Consider the following 18,922-nt stretch of genomic DNA (forward strand, 5'->3'; position numbering starts at 1 on the left):
CGTTTCATGATAATAAAAATACAAAAGGCACATTCGACGCGTAATTCACGCTGACTAAGAAAGGAGCCATACAAAGGCAGCGGATTGTCTGAAAGAAGAAGATAAAACTCTTTTTATTTTATTCATTAGACACTTTTAAATTATACGATACTATGGCAATATAAATAACAATTTTACTGAAAAAATGAATATTTTATATAAATACAAGAAAATAGTCAATTTGTCATCAAATTTCATGATGGCCAAGATGACAGCAGTAGATCTAGTAATGTTGACTGCTTGTTTTGTTTGTCAAATTCAAGATGGACAAACATGTAAGTTTAAATATACGGGTCTTTATGAATTTGTTTTGTACCGTATTTACTTAGACGGGCGGTATCGACGCAAAGTGCTGTATTGCGTAATCACAAGTGGGAACCGACAAGGCAATAGTGCTGCAAGCATCGTAGGTTTGATTTCACGCAGGCGGGGGCAAACACAATGATTGGAAGGCCATTTTCTTACGTTGCGTAGATTTCGTTACGTTGCGTCGCTAGTGAGAACCAAGCTTAAAGCTTGGTTTCAACTAGAACGTAACGCAAGGACGTAAACGCAACGCAAGCGTTTTAACCAAAGCGAAGTTATAGAGAGTTAGCAATCACAAGCGAATAAGCTATCGCTTGTGATTGGTCAATTCACTTGCGTTGCATTACGTCCTTGTGTTGCGTCACTAGTGGGAACCACGCTTAAGTGGAAACCCGCGTAGCTTGTCTCACGGGACGTAGAATCTTTTTTTACATACCGAGCGGAAACCATCCGTCCGCCCCGCGTTGTGTAAATGGTCATAAGGAACAACATAGATTCTATATTACCGTTACCGCTCTTCTGAGTAAGTTTGCATTAACAGTTGTTGCTTCATCAAATACGGTAACATAACAGGGGTGTAATGAAGTTAGATGTAACAGTATGTACGGTAGCTTTGTTAAAACATATGTCTGGGTTAGAGTGAGTTTTTCTAAAGTGCTATACATTTTAGTGAAATGGTAAAATTGTATTAGGCAATAGTTCAATTAGCATAACTAAACATAATATTTTAGTAAGGAATGAAGATTTGAATTTCCAAAAATAATAATTTAAATTATGATTGCATTGTATACTACCGTAGTATGTACTTTTTTAAATAAAATATTTACTGAAAAGGAGAATATGAATGAGGACCTTGATGTTGGCATGGTCAATATCTCGTCTAGCTCAAACTCCATTTTATCGTTATGTTGGTATAGTATTTTATAGATTCCTTCGTAATAATGATATAACTAGAATTCGTAACCATGTGTTAGAATCCACGCGTACAAAACTTAATACTTGTCTCACTTTAAATCCTTCTCTCGAAATTCATCCGATGTATTTTGATCCTAATGTACCTTAGCATAAAAGGTTAGCTTTCTCACGTTAATGACGCATAACCTAAGCTTTGGTTCCCACTAGAACGTAACACAAGGACGTAAACGCAACGCAAGCGTTTTAACCAATAACAAGCGAAGTTATAGACAGTTAAGCTTGGTTCCCACTAGCGACGCAACGCATCAACGTATCGGGGCAAAGTGCTGTATTGCGTCCTCGCAAGCGGGAACCGACGACGCATCATTGCTGTAAAAATCGCAGGTTTGATTTCACGCAGGTGGGGGCAAACACAATGATTGGAAGGGCATTTTCTTACGTTGCGTAGATTACGTTACGTTGAATCGCAAGTGAGTACCAAGCACAAGCGAATTAGTCCAGTCCCTAAGGGGAAATGATGTTACCATAGTGGATACAAGTGTGCCCTTTGGCATGTTGATAGAACATGATATGGAGATACCAAAACAAAGTTACTGGAAATCTGATTTGACCTCTGTGACCTCTGACCTCAATTTTTATATTTCTATCTTAAACAGCCATATCTCCGCAACGGGTTTGACAATTGAAATGATATTGGTGTCAAATAGATCAGAGGGTACATATTTATATTCGCTCTAATAGAACTTTTTCCAAAAAAAACGACCGGAAATGTAATTTCTCAATGTTTTGACCTTTGACCTCGACTTACTATATCTCAATAACTACTGATCAAAATTTCTTGAAATTTGTTTCAAATTGTTAAGAGCATACATATTTATATATACTCTAATTAAACATGTTCTTCCAAATCCACAGGAAATGTCATTTACTGACCTTTGACCTTTAATGTTTAAATATGTCTGTATCTCTGTAACCAAATGTCATAAAAAGTTCAACTTGGTGTCAAAATGTTCAAAATGTAAACATTTATATTAGCTCTAATAGAAGATGTTATCATATTTTTACTGAAAATGCCAGTTTGAGGTATGACCAGGATATACAGTAAAGCGTGCGTGTGTCATACTTATAATAATATACCTAAAATATAGATTTATGGACCAGAACTACATTCAATATCCTATTTAGCCTTTTACAATTTTCTTAAAACTTAATGTTTAATTTAATTTCAATATATAATTCCATCGCATGGTAGGCCTACACCGTAAGAGCAACACTTAATATCAACAAAAAATTAGATAAACTTAAAAGTTAAATAACATTTAAAAAAAGAAAGAAAATCAGGATCTTAAAGAAAGAAAAGAAGAATTAACCAATGCGATTTGATACTCATAAAACATATGACCTAATTATCAATTAATTGCTTGAAGTATGCTGAAAAAATAAAATGTTTGAAACAGTGAGGAAAAAGCGAAGAAAAGAAAAACATATTTTAAAATATTAGAAATCTGAAAAGGATCAAAGACAAATTAATTACAAAGCTGATTTCTTTTCAAGAACATACTGTAGTGGAATATAAAAGGAAAACAAACCAGTGAGCAGTCAAAATTACCATCTTGGCTTGATGAGGCAATAACACATCCAGCTCATAACACTATACAACAAAATCTTTGAAACCAGAAGAAATTAAGAGAAGCAATGATAATTATACTTTAATCCACAAAAACATGACAAAACTGACATCAACCATTACCGACCAAACGAACATTATCACATGTACACAAATAATTTACAAAAGTAATCAAAAAACAAAATCAGAGACCGACTAGAAGTAAATAAACCAATAAGGCTTTATACAGTAGGACCATCTTATACAGTTTGTCAATCAACTAAAATAAAAAGGAAATGAATATCACCAAATCTTTGATTTAGAGATTATCAGAAAGCATTTGGCTCAATAAAACAGGCATTACCATATTAGAGGGAAATATTATACCTCAACAAATATTGATTACGATCGTTCAAAGAGAAGTTAAGAAAGATTAGTAAGACAAGGCAACACTTAAGATCTTCACTGCATTGGAAGAGGTGTTTAATCAAAGAGCTAATCTAAAAAATAGAGTAAATATCACTTTAAAGACAAAATAAACAGTTAATTTAAAGATGTATTGTCCCTTTGACTAATTCCAAAAAAATAAAAAATAAAAGATTTCGAAAAAAGGTGGGTCATTTTGAAGCATCATAATAGTTATTAACTATCACCAAAAATTTTTCGAAAAAAAAAAATTTTTACTGAAATACAGACGTTTTTTTGTTAAAAAAATAACTTTGACTTCCAGTCAAAGTTTTCAATCAAAACATATCCCATAATGAAACGCGCTTGTTTGGTTACTCTGTACGCATAATCATAAAACTTCCTCATGATCTGTTTGAAAATACCTTCTTAACCGTGACGAGTTGTAAACAATCCTAATTTAGCATATGCATAATGCGTACTCATGGTTTGAAATCTTTGTTTACTTTCGCTCGTGACGATTTTCCAGATGAAATGTAATCAAACTAATTTACCTGTTAATTACGTAAACTTGTTGTTTTTGGCTCAAATTTTCGACTCAAAGTGAATAACTTTAATATTACTTTGATATGGCCACTTTAAATTTAGAATATTTTGACCTTCATTTTTTTGTGTTTCAAGGGACAATACATCTTTAACCAAAATCACATTGACTTCCAGCCTATTTTTTGCTTTGAATTACAGTTTTTTTTGGGTATGCACTATATCATTTTTTTTTCAATCCAATTTTTGGTGAAACTATTATGTGTGACATTAAAATTGCATATTCAACAAAAATATTTTTCAAAATTACTTTTGTCAGGGGGAAAATAAGTATATCTTTAATAGCATGTGATATTATTAGCAAATATTTCAAATGTAGTTTTAAAACTTTCCCATTACAAACAATTGCCATAATTCTGATAACATTACAATACACCCATCCTCTGGAACTTATTTTCAAATGTAGCTAAAAACTTTCCAGTACAATTCCGGCCATTTTGATGTGTATAGATGCATGCAGTAGCATTGGAAAAGCGAGAGAGGGGGAGGTGGTTGGGGTGATAGAGAGACACATATTTTTTACACGTTTGTCTACACTATAACTTAGTTTAACAAAAAAGGTGTGGTGTGCCCAAATATGGTAGTGATATGTCATTCATCGTGTCCATATATATGGGCACATCACATTTTTTTGTCGCATATAGTGTAGACAGAGTTTAACATTTGTGTAACATGTAACAAAAATATGTGTCTCTCCATCCACCCCAACCCCCTCCCCTCTCTCGATCTCTTTTTATAGATTATTAATTGCTAAATATATGCAAAACGATGGGTCATAGCTCAAAATGACATTTCCAATTGAATTCTGACAAAATATTTTGTTAGAGCAAATATAAATGTGTATATTCTAAACAATTTGACACCAAACTGAACGTTTTAGGACAAATAGTTACCGAGATATTGACATATTCAAACATTAGAGGTCAAGGGTCAAAAAAGCTTAATTTATGGTAGTTTTTTGAAAAAAGTTTCTATTAGACTAAATATTAGATTTATTTTCTTAACATTTTGAGCCCATTCTCAAATCTCTGAGATTGCGTGTTATTGAGATATTAGGCAATCAAGGTCAAAGGTCAAACTGAAAAATAAAGCCTTTGCGGCCATTTTTGTACAATTTTTATCATTATAGCGAATATAAATATATATCTTCCAAGCATTTTGAAAAAAAAATAAATGTAAAATGTCCATGCGTTGTCAAGATATGGCGATTTTTAGTTATATAATAGAAAAATATAAAAATTGAGGTCAGAGGTCACAGAGGTCAAATCAGATTTCCAGTAACTTTGTTTTGGCACCTCCACACTATACTCTACCAAACTGCTATACTGAAAAATTTGTATCCAGTCTGGTAACATCCCACCCCTTTTTCTCCCCTTAGGGACTGGACTAAATAAGCCATCCCTTGTGATTGTTCAATTCACTTGCGTTGCGTTACGTCCTTGTGTTGCGTCGCTAGAGTGGGAAACTCGCTTATAGAAACTGGGCGGTGGTCTCGCACGCCACCAGATGAACGTCTTTGTAAATGTGGCGAAGTGCAGACCGCATTATATGAATGCCCATTAATACTGCACACATACGCCAAACTTCAATATATACATTGCCATAGCCTTGTTGTTTATTTTCTATTGAACCTTTATTACTGTCAACATTTGTTCTTAAGCGTGGTTCCCACTAGCGACGCAACGCAAGGACGTAACGCAACGCAAGTGAATTGACCAATCACAAGCGATGGCTTATTCGCTTGTAATTGCTAACTGTCTATAACCTCGCTTGTCATTGGTCAAAACTCTTGCGTTGCATTTACGTCCTTGCGTTACGTTCTAGTGGGAACCAAGCTTATAAAGTGAAAATATTATTTAAGTTTGCTATTTTCATGCTTGTATCACCTAGGTACTAATTTTGTGCCATGTTGGACACTGTTATCCCCAGTTGTATAGGCTAAGAATAATAATAATACTTAATAAGGAAGGAAAATTGTTTTTCACGCTGCTGCTCTAGCCCGCTACGTCACACGAGATGACTCATTCATTAGATGAAATCAAGCAGCTTTATAGTACTACACTTTGACATTTTTGTTAAAATGGAAACTCCACTATAATTTATTGGTACCACCTGTTGAATCCAAAAACGGCTGAGAAAAGAGTCTAACGACAAATCCCAAAGCATTCTGGTATTTATGAGTCCCATGATATAATTCGCTGTCAGATAATCATTGAATTATTATCAAAACAGTCCATTGAAGTTTTTGTTTGTAATAGGATACTTGAAGTATCTAGGCGTGATGAAGTGACCCCCAGACTTGACCTTAGCAATAACAATAAGCGAGCAGCGTTTTTTGTAAGAAATATTCTTGTTTAAAGTATTTAAACGTAAATTTGATGACATGAATCTTATGAATATCTGTTAATTTCAAATAGTTGTTTGAAGAGAGGGCCTAAAGTTGTTTTGAATTCTGAAAATGTTAATTATTACTTCTGAGTGTTTCAGTTGATTTTTTTTGTAATTGGGATAGAAATAGTAGGACACACAACATGGTCTGTATCTGATTACAGTATTAATTTATCTAAATCGGGTGATGGGTTATGTCAATTGGAAAACCTTAACCGAATCGGTTTAAAAAAAAATTCATCACATTTTTTTTTATCAAGGTTGTGGATCCATAATCCATACTTTTTTCTTTTTGAAGCATATTTGTCGTACAAAAAACCTGCTTATGCGTATTCTGTCAAATACGGCACTGATACCACAGGTGTTACTGATGGTAATGACTATGCATTATATGGAGAATGGTGTTACCACTCAGGTAGGCTTCTTAATCGTTAACAAAATACCTTGAAGCAGCAAAACTAGAGCGAATATTCAAAGTTTTAGGTTGTATTTATAAATACATTTTATCATTGTATTTGTTCTTAGATGGCAAGAGTTCTAATGAATGGGTAAGAGTCGATCTGCAAAAGGAATATAACGTTACAAGTGTAACAGTAATAAATCGAGCCAGCACCTACAGTAAGTAAAATGGAATTCTAATTTCATTTCTTTTTTATGCATTTATCTAGTTAAGATATCACATCGCAGATAGACAGAAACGGATAACTTGTCTCGAATATAGGCCTTATAGTAGACGGAGTTCTGAGTTATCGTATCTCTAAAAGAAGAATACGAAAACAAAATTATTATTTTAGAACGACAGATTTACAATATAATTCTTCTCGGAAATCCTTCTTCCTTATAATGAACCATCTCGTTAATTGTCTTTAGGAAGTGGTTATCTTCGTAATTCTTCCTTTCCGAGATCATAACCTCGGAATTCCGCCTTTCCAATATATTATTACCTCGGTAATTGAAATCTATGCATGGACATAAATCAAATACTGTAGGTTATTTTAACGATTTGTTGCCTTAAATATGAAGATCGGTGTTCGAAACCCATCGATTCAATAGGTTTGGAAATATCAGTTAGGAAATAGGTCAGCTATCTTGAAATGCTATAACATTATTATAGCCTAATATAACATCATTATGTTCATAAATTTAAGGAAAACAATGAGGAACTTTTAATACATCTCTAATCTTTTCAAATATTTTTTTCGCCGAAGAATTTAGGCTTTTCAAAATATACTGACATTAAAACAATACATTTTTATTGTACTAAAGAACAAGCGACGGAAAGGCTTGCTAATACTGACATCCGAATTAGTTTTGAAACTGAAATTGGAAGTGGTCAAATGTGCGGCAACCTTGTTACTTACGCCCAAACTGAAACCAGTCCTATTATTGATTTTACCTGCTTGGAAGGAATTAGAGGAAGACACGTCATTCTCATGTTGCAAAATATGGTCAATTATATGAACTTTTGTGAAATCCGTGTATACAGTGAAGATTCACCCGATATAAGTAAGTGTTTTTAATTGATATATTTTCTCGTAGGCCAAATGTTACGTTGCACCGATATAAAAAGCCAAACAAATAAATTAGACGTAGCCTACTTAAGAGTGGCTTACACGCTGTTTCAGGTGAATGTAGAGTCACCGAATCTGGTGAAGACTATCGAGGTATTGTGGCCATCACCAGGAACGGTCGAGTTTGTCAAGAATGGACGTCAAATACTCCACATCCTCATTCTGTTGTACAAGATCCAGATAAAGGAATTGGTGATCATAACCTGTGCAGGAACCCGGATGGCAAAGCAGGAGGACCGTGGTGTTATACCAACGATGCAGATACTGAATGGGAATATTGTGAAGTTGGTGAAGTTGAGGAGTACTGTTCAGTGGGTATGTGTATTTTAATCACAGGCATAGGCCTACGATATTGTATATCCAACAATCATCTATTTCATTTTTAATATACCTTACCATTTCTGTTTATTATTTTGTATTGTATTGCTATGGAGGAAAATAAATGTTTTTTTTAATTGAATTGAAAAAATACTGTAAATCATGATATCTCATTATCTCAAACAACCTTATTACCACATTACCCTTCTATCCGTCCATGGTTATTTTAGCTGTTCACTCTTCTCCCTCCAACAGAACTAGGATTTTATTCGTTGCACTGTTGGCAATGAAGACGTCCCTCGTGCTCTTTTCTATAAATCCACTTTTCACCAGGTTCTGGATAGTTATCAGTGTGATTTCAACATTTGGTTTCCCACCTTAATCTCACAAGATTATCTGAGTGAACCCTTTTTTTTACTTCTTAAATTTACACAGTATATTTGATTTTGATGTTTCTTCATTCTTTTCACCAATATCCCGTCACAAATGTGATCTTCCTTTCAGATCACCCTTTGCTTGAACTGTTCCAATGCACTCTTCCTTCTCTAGATTATATAAACTTGGGAGTGGTCTTCCTTCAAATTTAAAAGACTTCGCTCTTCTTGGCAAGTTTCGAGAATTTGCGACAAAGTCTTTTTTAACACTATTTAAAATAAATCTCGCAAAAAATACGTTTTTTATGCAACTATTATTGTAGCCCATGAACAAAAGTGAAGGGACTATGTTATATATCATTTTGGCTATAATTGATATATTGAATATTCATAGGTTATTATCTTTATTTTCATATCTACATTATGCTTCTCTTACATCTTTTTTATTCAATTTTTATTTGCAATGTAGTTATTTATTTATATTGTAGATTTCTATCTAAATCGTAATTTTTTAATATTTCAAAATCATGTTTTATTTGATTTTTAAGTACTTTTTCTTGTGCTCGGAATGTAATAAATCATTCATAAATTATTTGCATAGGAAATAAACATGACAAACGAGTATGTGTGAAGGCGAACTTTAGACATTGACAACAATGTTTGACCCTGTTTAATCTTTTCAGATGCTGTAAGCATTTTAAATCCCATTGGACTAGTTTACATGGATTTGGCAAAGTTGCTGTCGTCACGACAAGCCAGCAACATTTTATTTACATTTAATGTAAATGAGCTACCGACGTGTAACTTGAATAAAGATGCGATAATGTCTTTCGAAAAGAAATTATTTGACTTATCTTCACTCACGCTAGCATTTTACATACTACCTGGTGTTGATTCCTTGGGATCCATTTTAGAATTCGGTAATGCTGACAAGTACCTAGTTCTTAAGCAAACTTGGTCGCAAGTTGACTGGTTGTATGAGAGTGAAGTGACTGTATCTTACAATGGATATGTACTGACAAGAGCTTACGTCTTACAGCCAGACGTCTGGACATTTATCGCCCTTACCTTCAACGGAAAGAACAAAAATGTGAAGCTCTGGCGAGATGGAGAGATTGCAAGTATCGGATATACAACATTTACACACCTTGAATTTGAGTATGATACAGTAGACCTTTTTGTTGGTACTGAAGAAGATCTTAACTCTACGATAGCTATGGTACAAGTATATGATCACGTGCTGAACGAAGTTCAGATGAAAGCAGCAAGAGATATGAAATTTAACGGTATGAAAATCTCGGTTTATCTACTCAATTAAGCTTCGTTCCCACTATTGTACGAGCGTGAAACCATATTTTCTAACCCAAGTAAGTTAATTGACTATTCACAGCAACAATTCGATCCATCCGTCGCTGTTATACTTTGCGGATCATTATATTGAGACCAAGTGGAACCAAGTCTTGGTCAGGTCTGCATGTTTTTTTTTCTTCTTCGGATCAAGATCAATTGACACAGTTTCCTGTGCAATCTTGGTTGTTCTACATATTTATCGCGTACCAACATATGACTGCAAAAATGCATATGTTCTTCATTTACGTTCTCCACAAATCTTGTCCGTTATTTAAAAAAATAAAAATACTGATATTCCGGTAATGTTTTTTATTTTCTTGTACCTTTTTCAGAAAAAAAATTCACCAGACAACTTATTTCTGTACAAAATGAAGGACTTGAAGGTCACCAAATATCTGAACAAAACTGCAGGTCGCTGATACAATGCTCACAGATGTGTCTGAATAAGAATTTCTGCGAAGGGTTTAGATTTGAATCTTCTAGATGTGTACTCCTCACCTGCCTTCGTGACGTGTCATCAAATACGCTTGCAATTAATATCGTTCACTACCAGGTGGTTCCTGTTAAATTTTCAGTTAATAACAAATAATAACCGTCAGATAAGGCTGTACTCCCCTCTTTTCCCGTTGGAAAAGAAGGCAGGAAACGGTACTTTAGCAGACCGTGACGGTTGTAGAAATGTGTTCAGACATTTCAGAAGGAGGAACTAATATAAACAGCACCTAAATGAAAATCTTCAAGAAGACCTTTTGATGATTGCTATTTGTGACCAAGTGATTTTTTTAATAGTGCCGTATAACTGTAGTTCTTTTATTTTGTTGCTTTCTTTCTTTTCGTTACCAAAATACATTTTATTGAGAAGGATCTCAAAATGTTGTATAACATACCTAAGTAGATTCTTGTCATTTGATCAAAAGGATTGTGGGTAACACGATATTCAATAATAACTACTGTACTCCATTGAACTCTCACTTCTTGTGGGTAACACGATCTTCAGTAAATAACGTTAATATTACTTTGATATGGCCAATTCAAATTTACAATATCTTGACTTTCATTTTTTTGTGTTTCAAGGGACAATACATCTTTAGTATTGCAATAGTAGAGTCCATAGTAAATGTGATTGTTTTTTTAAACAATTTCATTATTAATAACTAACCAATCAATAAGTTAATCTAAGATTGACTATTGATTGGTGTCTACTGGATGTGTTTAGACGGAGGCTAATGCCAAATCTCAAAAGCAAACAATCGCAACATTGTATCTACTGTAATTTACATGACGTTCATATTCCTTATTGATGTATTAAAACATGTTTCCATAGTAACGCAAATAAACAAATATATAAACAAACACTTTCTATCAAAGTTTGTGCTAATTAAACTTTCAGACAATCGATTAACAAACCTATTAAGTGAGCTAAAATATCGTTAGATCTTTAGAAGAAGGTGGCCCAATTATATATAAAAAAAGTAAGTAGCCTAATGTAGAAGAAACTGAAAAAAGATATAAAGGTTTTCTATATTAATACTTTTCAATATATTTATTATAATATATAGTATTATTATCGCGCCATGACAACCTAAAATGATGAGATAAATGTTATTTTAACACGATGAACACGAAGATAACAGTAATATTTACAGTTTTCTCTATCTGTCGAATTCAACATGGAAGTACTTCCGTACTTTGTTTTATAAAACGCGGAGGAATGTAGTTTTAATCACATAATAGTAAAGCTATGTGACATTAAATCTTATGTAACATTGAAAAAAATCTAATAAAGAGGATTTTAACAGACTAATCAAACCCCTTGAAATTCCGTTACAATTAAGTGTCAAAATATAATATAATAATAGAGAAATAAGTATCATTACTGTATTATATTAATCTTGGATATCACTACTATACGACGAAACGCAAGAACCTACGCCTAACTCAATTACAATGACCAATCACAAAAAGCAACAAATCGAACTATCACCTTGTGATTGGTCAATGTATATATATGTTTGCGGTGCGTCCTAGTGGGAACTAAGCTTTAAGTTCTTGCATTGTGTCTTGGAGAAGGTCAACATCTTTTTTCTCTAGTAGTTTTTTTATTCCTGCTTTTTCGACCATCTTGCACTGATCTCGAAAGGAGAGGTCTACGGGCGGTTTCCAACAACACTGCTTTCGTTGTAAAATGCAGCTTCTGCTCGTACAGGTTGGATGATTTCACCAGGTTACCATTGCCCATGGTAAATAAGTACAGTTAGTATGTATAGAATCTTAAATGTTTGAAATAAATCAAAATAGATAATATTCCGATTATGATCTTTTTATTTCTTTTTCTTTTTCAGATGTAAAATTTACCAGGCAACTTATGTTTGCACCCAACAACGGACTTGATGAACAACAAATATCTGAACAAAACTGTAGGTCGTTGATACAATGCTCACAAATGTGTCTGAACAAGAATTTCTGCGAAGGATTTAGATTTGAACACCAGATGTGTACTTTTCACCTGTCTTCGTGACGTAACATCAAACGCTTACAAGTAATATCATTCACTACCAGAAGGTTGATGTTATGTTAGCAGTTGATCAATGATCACAACTGTGAGAAGGCTACTGATTTGTCTTTTTATGTGGAACATCTCCTTTACTTTGTCCCATCTAAAGCTTTGTCTACGCTATCAAACTATGTGACAAAAAAAGTGATAGAAATGATAACGTCATATCACTACCATATTTGGTCAAATCACACATTTTTGTCAGACTATAGTAGTTTGATGGTGTAGACAGTGATTTATTATGTCAGACTATCAACCAACAGCTAGTCCTGATAATGAATGCGAACTGTGTATACTCTGGAAAAACTCAGTGTAGACTTTACTTGTGGTAGGCCTACAGGCGGCCATTAGAAATACCTACCCTGGATGTTGTTTTAAAAGGGTTTTTTTTATTCATATTTTCTTTGAATTAACCCAATTTTTTGTTCACAATATTTATTCACAATTATTACGACAACCCCATGGGTTTGATGTATTCGTCATAATCACACCTACAGCCGAAATATTTAAGTGCAATGCTTTTAAACATATTTAACTGTTCTTCGGGGACAACAATGTCTATGACATTTTTTTCATCTAGGCCTATAATAGGCCTTTAAGCGTCAAAAAGGTTAATATTGTCACCGTAGGGATTATTATTGCGAATAAAGGAAATAGGGAAAACGACATATTTGCAATATTTCAAAGTAATATGACACAGACATACAATTATTTTAAACTGTAGTCTTTCTGATCAATACAGTAAATACTTTGGGAAAAAATTGATATTCATCGGTTAATAGTCTTACTATTAGTATTAATTAGATGAATATATTGATTTTTCTGAAATATAATGGGCATATGCACTTAAAATTTATATATAAAGCAAGTAGCCTTATATGTTAGTATATCATAATGAGAATACAAAATTAAAAGATATTTCATGCAGTGGTGGTTTGCCGCTATCATAATATTATGCTTGGTTACAAAGTTTACGATGTTCGACTTCAAATGCTGACTAAAAATGCCAAGGTTGTAACAGTCCAACGTAAGAGTCATAAGCCGACTCTGGAAAGCCATAAACAGCCCCACTACCATAAACGTATGGTTCACAAGAAAATACGCGAAACACAACTAATTTAACAAATGGCAAGTAGTATATTTCGAATGACCTCGCCTGTGACAGATTACGTCCTAGTGGGAACGCAGTTTTATCATAGTCTCCTAATGTTGTTTCAGATGTGTGATAAGAAAAAATGCAAGCATCATCAAACTATAAAACCTCCATTTAAAACCATCAACAATGCGGATTATATGTCAGATGTTGCATTTTTATTATTACGATACAATTGGGAGATATACTACTGTATTATATATATTATAACAGGGTAATACATTTTCCTCTATGCACTCAGTACGGCATTATGCCTACTGTATTTATCGTGTGCATGAGAGAGATCATTTAAAAAATGTTCTACTGTAGTTACTACAATACATTTTCTTGAAATAACGTATGAATTTTAGTTTATGATGCTTACACTGCAATAAACACTAAACAGTGTGCCATGGTTATCGCAAAAAAAAAAGCTTGCTAAATAAATGCAGATTTAAAGATGTATTGTTCCCTTACAAATTGAAAAATGAAGATTAACAAAATCAGACTTTGAATATGCCATTTTATATAGTTTTAACAGTTAAATCACTTCCGTAGAAAATAAACCCGGGCTGGCAGCCTATTTCACTGCTTTCAGGTAATTTTTTTTTTTTTTCCAGTCCAATTTTTGGTCAAACTGAATAGGCCTAATAACTATTAGGTAAAATTAAAATGGGATATTCAACAACAAAAAAATTTTGGGAGACAATACATCTTTAATAGTAAATACAAAATGTAGTTACTGCAGTGTAGAATAATTAATTTCATTCATTAGATGATTTCTTTTTTTATATAGTGCCTAATTTTTTATTTTAAGATTTTGGCCCAGTACAGTAGTTGTAATAACTAATATTTTGAGCAAGACTGCATGGTTATTCATATCACATCCTCAACTAAAATCTTTAACAAAAAATTAACCGATTTACTTTTTCAAACTGATGCTGTGCTTGAAAACAATTTGTTAAAGTTGTTGTGACCTAATATTTTTATATTTAATATGTCTAAAGTAAGATGGCAACAACCAAAGCTGACAAAAGAGCTGGATAGTGTAATACTTAGGTTACTGTGAAAAAAATAAGTTAAACAAAATACTATAAATAATAATAAACCGCCATGTATAGGCCCTACTATAACGATCAACGATAGGTAGGCCTAATATGCATTTTTCCAACAGAACCGTGTTTATATTCCTATAACTACTTTAATGCTGTCTTTGATAAAAATAATATTTTCACAAGCCCAATCAGATGACGTCATGATTTATATTAAGAGCAATAATATCATGATACAACGATTTTATTGTCTTTATTGATCATGACGTCATAATTTAATTGTACTGTATTTAAAAAAACAAATTATTTTCCTCAATGAAAACAAGGCCATATATATGGCTGCAGTCGCGTGCAACCGACCAACCGACATAGTGAGCTGTCGAGTCGTGTTTGCACTGACTAAAAAAGAAGAAAAATGGATGTTTATTTACAGTATTTTATATCGTTATTCTTTATCGCCCGTAGTACAAAGAGAAAATTATATGCTTTGTGTTGTATGTTTGTCGTGAACTATTTGTACAGGAATGTTATTCAGTACTTTATCTTTTGTATTTGCTGTAATTAGTTTACCAATGTTCTCATATATAGGCCTACCCTGCCTTAAGAATCTGTGCCCTTCCTTTCGTCGAGCAATGGCTGTTGGTTGAACTCCAATTCTATTTCCAAACCAGTTGCGGCTACTAGATTGTTTACCAAATGATGATAAAGCAGAAATCAATTCTGAATCGGTTTTGATTTTGTGGAAATTGGTAATAAAGGAATTTATTGGTTTATGGAAGACCTGTGGATTTTCTTTGTATTTATTCTTCAGGACAGCGACAAAGTGGTCTATGCCATTAATATTCCCCTGTATCTCTTCTTCATCTCCACTATCCTCCATTGCGTCATCTTCCATATCACTATACTCTATCACCTGAACAAAGTCTGTGTTAGTAGTAGGTTCTGTGTGTTCTTCTTTGATCTCAATACCTTCCCGTTCTCCAAAAATATCATCAATGTGGACAGTAAAACGATCTTCATCGATTTCTATTCCTTTGGTTATTTTGAAAAAAACTTCCCTAAGGCTTGGGCTGCACTTAGGGCAGATGATGCATTCCGGAAAGTGTTTGGCAACCATGTGCTGATGCTTGCAAAGAGCTCCATTCATACCAAAAAAACATGAACATACTCCTGCGAACAAATCGATTTCGTAAAATGTGCCAGGTGTCTTCTCTGAAGGAATATGAAAGTGGTATTGGCTCAACTGCACGATATCTTCTTTCTCCAGATGCCAATGTTGTAAAAGTTGATATCTGTTAGAAATTGATGTGCATTTATTGTATGCTACTTCCAGAAGTCTCTGTTCATAGTACGCCTGCAGCCGTGTACATAAAAAATCAACAAGTTGCACAATATTGAAAGACTTTGTTCGCAAGTACACATCATCTTTCTGCATTCTCGTGGTTAACTCGTAGTAACTGGTTTCATGTTCTCCTATTGGCAGTTCATCTCGTATGAAGACGGCCCACAGATGTTTGCGCAAAAAAATATGTTTGATAAGCAACACATAGCAAGGATACTTACAAGCAATGTCATCAGTCAAAATATTGCTGTAGTTTTGTTCGAGTTCTTCATATGACTTAGCATACAGCATATCCTTCAGTAATCTCTGAAGGTGTGGACGATCCTCTTTGGATATTTTATGCTTTTCATCCAAAAGAGATCTCCACATTTCTTGCAAAATGTGGAAGACGGAGAGTAACTGGTGAGAATCAGGAAAAACATTTTGTAATGCATTTTGGTCAGCTTGCGAATCATCACTCATAAATACGTCTGGTCCATTTTCACTTTTTCCAAAAAAAGCATCTTGTGGAAATACAGACGTCAGTAGCTGCAAGCCGGCAGTTAATACATCTTCAGCTTCAGATGTTGTCACAAGAACTCCAAGAGGTACACCACCTGCGCTACTATGCGCTAACATTACATACACTCGACACCCATGGTGATTCATACCTCCTAAAGAATCAAGAAAAACCAATTCACCACTTGGTTGATAACAGCGGTGTACTCGTTTCATTAAAGTGGTGCACAATGCTACACATATATTTCCTCCGCTCACTTCTTCCTCCATTGTACAAATAACCTCCTCTGTATTGTAAACTTCTATATTCCTCTTCAAATCAACCAAAATTGATTCACAATCTGGCTTTACATAATGATGTTGGAACGTTTTGTTGTAAAACCTATCAAAATAAAACAGTTAAAAACTATATGTCTTTCTTCAACATCATATTAATTCATTCTACGATCAAGGCAAAAAATATTACATTTAATCCAAAAATCAGTTAAAAAAAAGAAATCTGACCGACCAAGTTTTCCAATTTATTGTGTGTTTGGGCAACATAACAATTTTGTAAAGAATATTAAATATTAAAACTAAAAAATGACCTATTCAAAGTATGATTTGATTAATCTTTATTTTTTAATTTTCTATTTGGGGGACAATACAGGTTTTAGGTTTTTGCACCTCAGCAAAAGCAGGGCCTAAATGACTTACCTATAGCACCACTGAGTGTCTGGAGATTGAGATCGGTCGCCAGACACAAGCAAATAGTCATCACCATGCTCTTCTTGCATGTCAAACTTATGAGCTATCATTGCCGTCGAAGGTGAATGACCTGATTCGTACAAAACTTTAAATTTCTCAATAACAAATGGCGAAACATCTCTGTGCTTTAAAATATCAGCAGAGTTTACAAGATGGTTATGCGTATAATTTAGTCGCACAATCATTGGCATGCTGTTAGAATGAATGTCACTTGACCTTTAAAAAAAACATGTTTTAATTAAAACAATGTTGTTGTTGTTGATACTTTACAACCATATATTTGCTCTCTGCATGACATTATCTTTGTTTTATTACTGTACCTGCTTTTTCTATTTGATATAATTTTCTTCACTGTTATGGCCACAGTTGCTGGACATTTGGTGTTTTTTGATCCAGCTCTCTGGTCAGCAGTGGATGTCCTTGGTAGGGTATTATGTTGACATCTTAGATCCAATGTGTAAACAACCTTTGTACTTTTCTTTGGTATATGTTTACGGGATATTCTGTAAGTATCTTTAGAAGTATCTTGAAATGCTTGCAACCACGTGTTTGCTTCTACTTCCGTTGTTAAATTCAATCTTAAAACAGATTTGAATTTTCCATTTAGCTCCGGCACCTCTTCAAATTCACAAATGGTATGCGAGTATTCCGATGGAAGAATGTTCTGTAAAATTAAACAGGTGATGTAGTCAATTATAATAAGAATATTAATATCTCCAGTCAGTATCAACTTTTGTCTTCTAACCAGTGTTACCACTTGAAAATATTTAGCGCCCCCTATAGTGAACAAAAATATCTTGGGATTACACTCTTGTCTCCCTGAAAAAAAAATTAAATGTAGTTTCAAGTTGATTGCAATTTTAATGTCACATAATAGATATTAACTTTGACCAAAAACAAAAATTGGATCAAAAAAATAAATTATTTACCAGAAAACACTGAAAAAAAAAGTAAAATTTACCCATCTGTTAGACAATTTTGGTTTTAAACGTGGTCCATATTTTGCCCTTATCTACATATACCTCCATGATCTGGGCATGGAGGTATCTACACGTTTTAGAGAAAAGAAACAATTTAGCGCCCTCTGTAGTTCTGTCTTAACACGTCGGAAAAGAAAAATAATGATGCAGCCAGCCTATTTTTAGGCAGTCTTTCATTTAGGTTGTTCTTTGCAGGAAGACGATAAACAACGTCTACCGTCACTCCAAATGAATATGAAATAGTTAATTGTTTACCTGAAGTAGCTGAATATCACTATTTGGGTTATGAAATTGGCAAATCTCTATCATTTTTGCGCTAAGTCTGTATACACAACAACACTTCAAGCGCCCGCGGATGAAAAGATTTAGCGCCCTCTATAATTGATGTAACACTACTTTAAGGGTGATTCCCACTCTTGCGACGCAACACAAGGACGCAACGTAAGTGAATTGACCAATCACAAGCGATGGCTTATTCGCGTGTGATTGTTAACTGTGTATTAGCTTGTCATTGGTTAAAACGCTTCTTGCGTTGCGTTTACGTTCTAGTGGGAACCAAGCTACTGATGATGTCAGCGGCAGTTTACCCGTTTGTGGCACTTAAGTCCCGAATTAAAGATGTAATTGTCTCCCAAAAACATGAAAAATTAAGAATAAAATCAGACTTTAAATAGGTCATTTTGCAGTTTAAATAAATGTATTCACTTCTGTAAAAAAAAGACAAACTAAACGGTAACATTAA

At 33.8% G+C, this 18,922-nt stretch overlaps 2 protein-coding genes across 2 annotated transcripts; one reads left to right on the top strand and one right to left on the bottom strand.

The window, feature by feature from the left end:
- Positions 1–238: 238 nt before the first annotated feature.
- LOC140041549 (fucolectin-like) lies at positions 239–7,782 on the top strand. The gene is made up of 4 exons (XM_072087644.1): positions 239–314; positions 6,561–6,677; positions 6,788–6,880; positions 7,529–7,782. The coding sequence occupies exons 1-4, from the start codon at positions 239–241 to the stop codon at positions 7,780–7,782; spliced, it is 540 nt and encodes a 179-aa protein (XP_071943745.1).
- A 7,258-nt stretch (positions 7,783–15,040) lies between these two features.
- Positions 15,041–18,489, bottom strand: LOC140046467 (uncharacterized). Its single transcript, XM_072091120.1, has 4 exons — positions 18,436–18,489; positions 17,521–17,864; positions 17,150–17,416; positions 15,041–16,835 (listed from the first exon to the last, which is right to left on the bottom strand). The coding sequence occupies exons 1-4, from the start codon at positions 18,487–18,489 to the stop codon at positions 15,092–15,094; spliced, it is 2,409 nt and encodes an 802-aa protein (XP_071947221.1). The 3' UTR covers positions 15,041–15,091.
- Positions 18,490–18,922: the final 433 nt, after the last annotated feature.

This window comes from Antedon mediterranea, chromosome 1, assembly GCF_964355755.1.
Source record: "Antedon mediterranea chromosome 1, ecAntMedi1.1, whole genome shotgun sequence".
NCBI lineage: Eukaryota > Metazoa > Echinodermata > Crinoidea > Comatulida > Antedonidae > Antedon > Antedon mediterranea.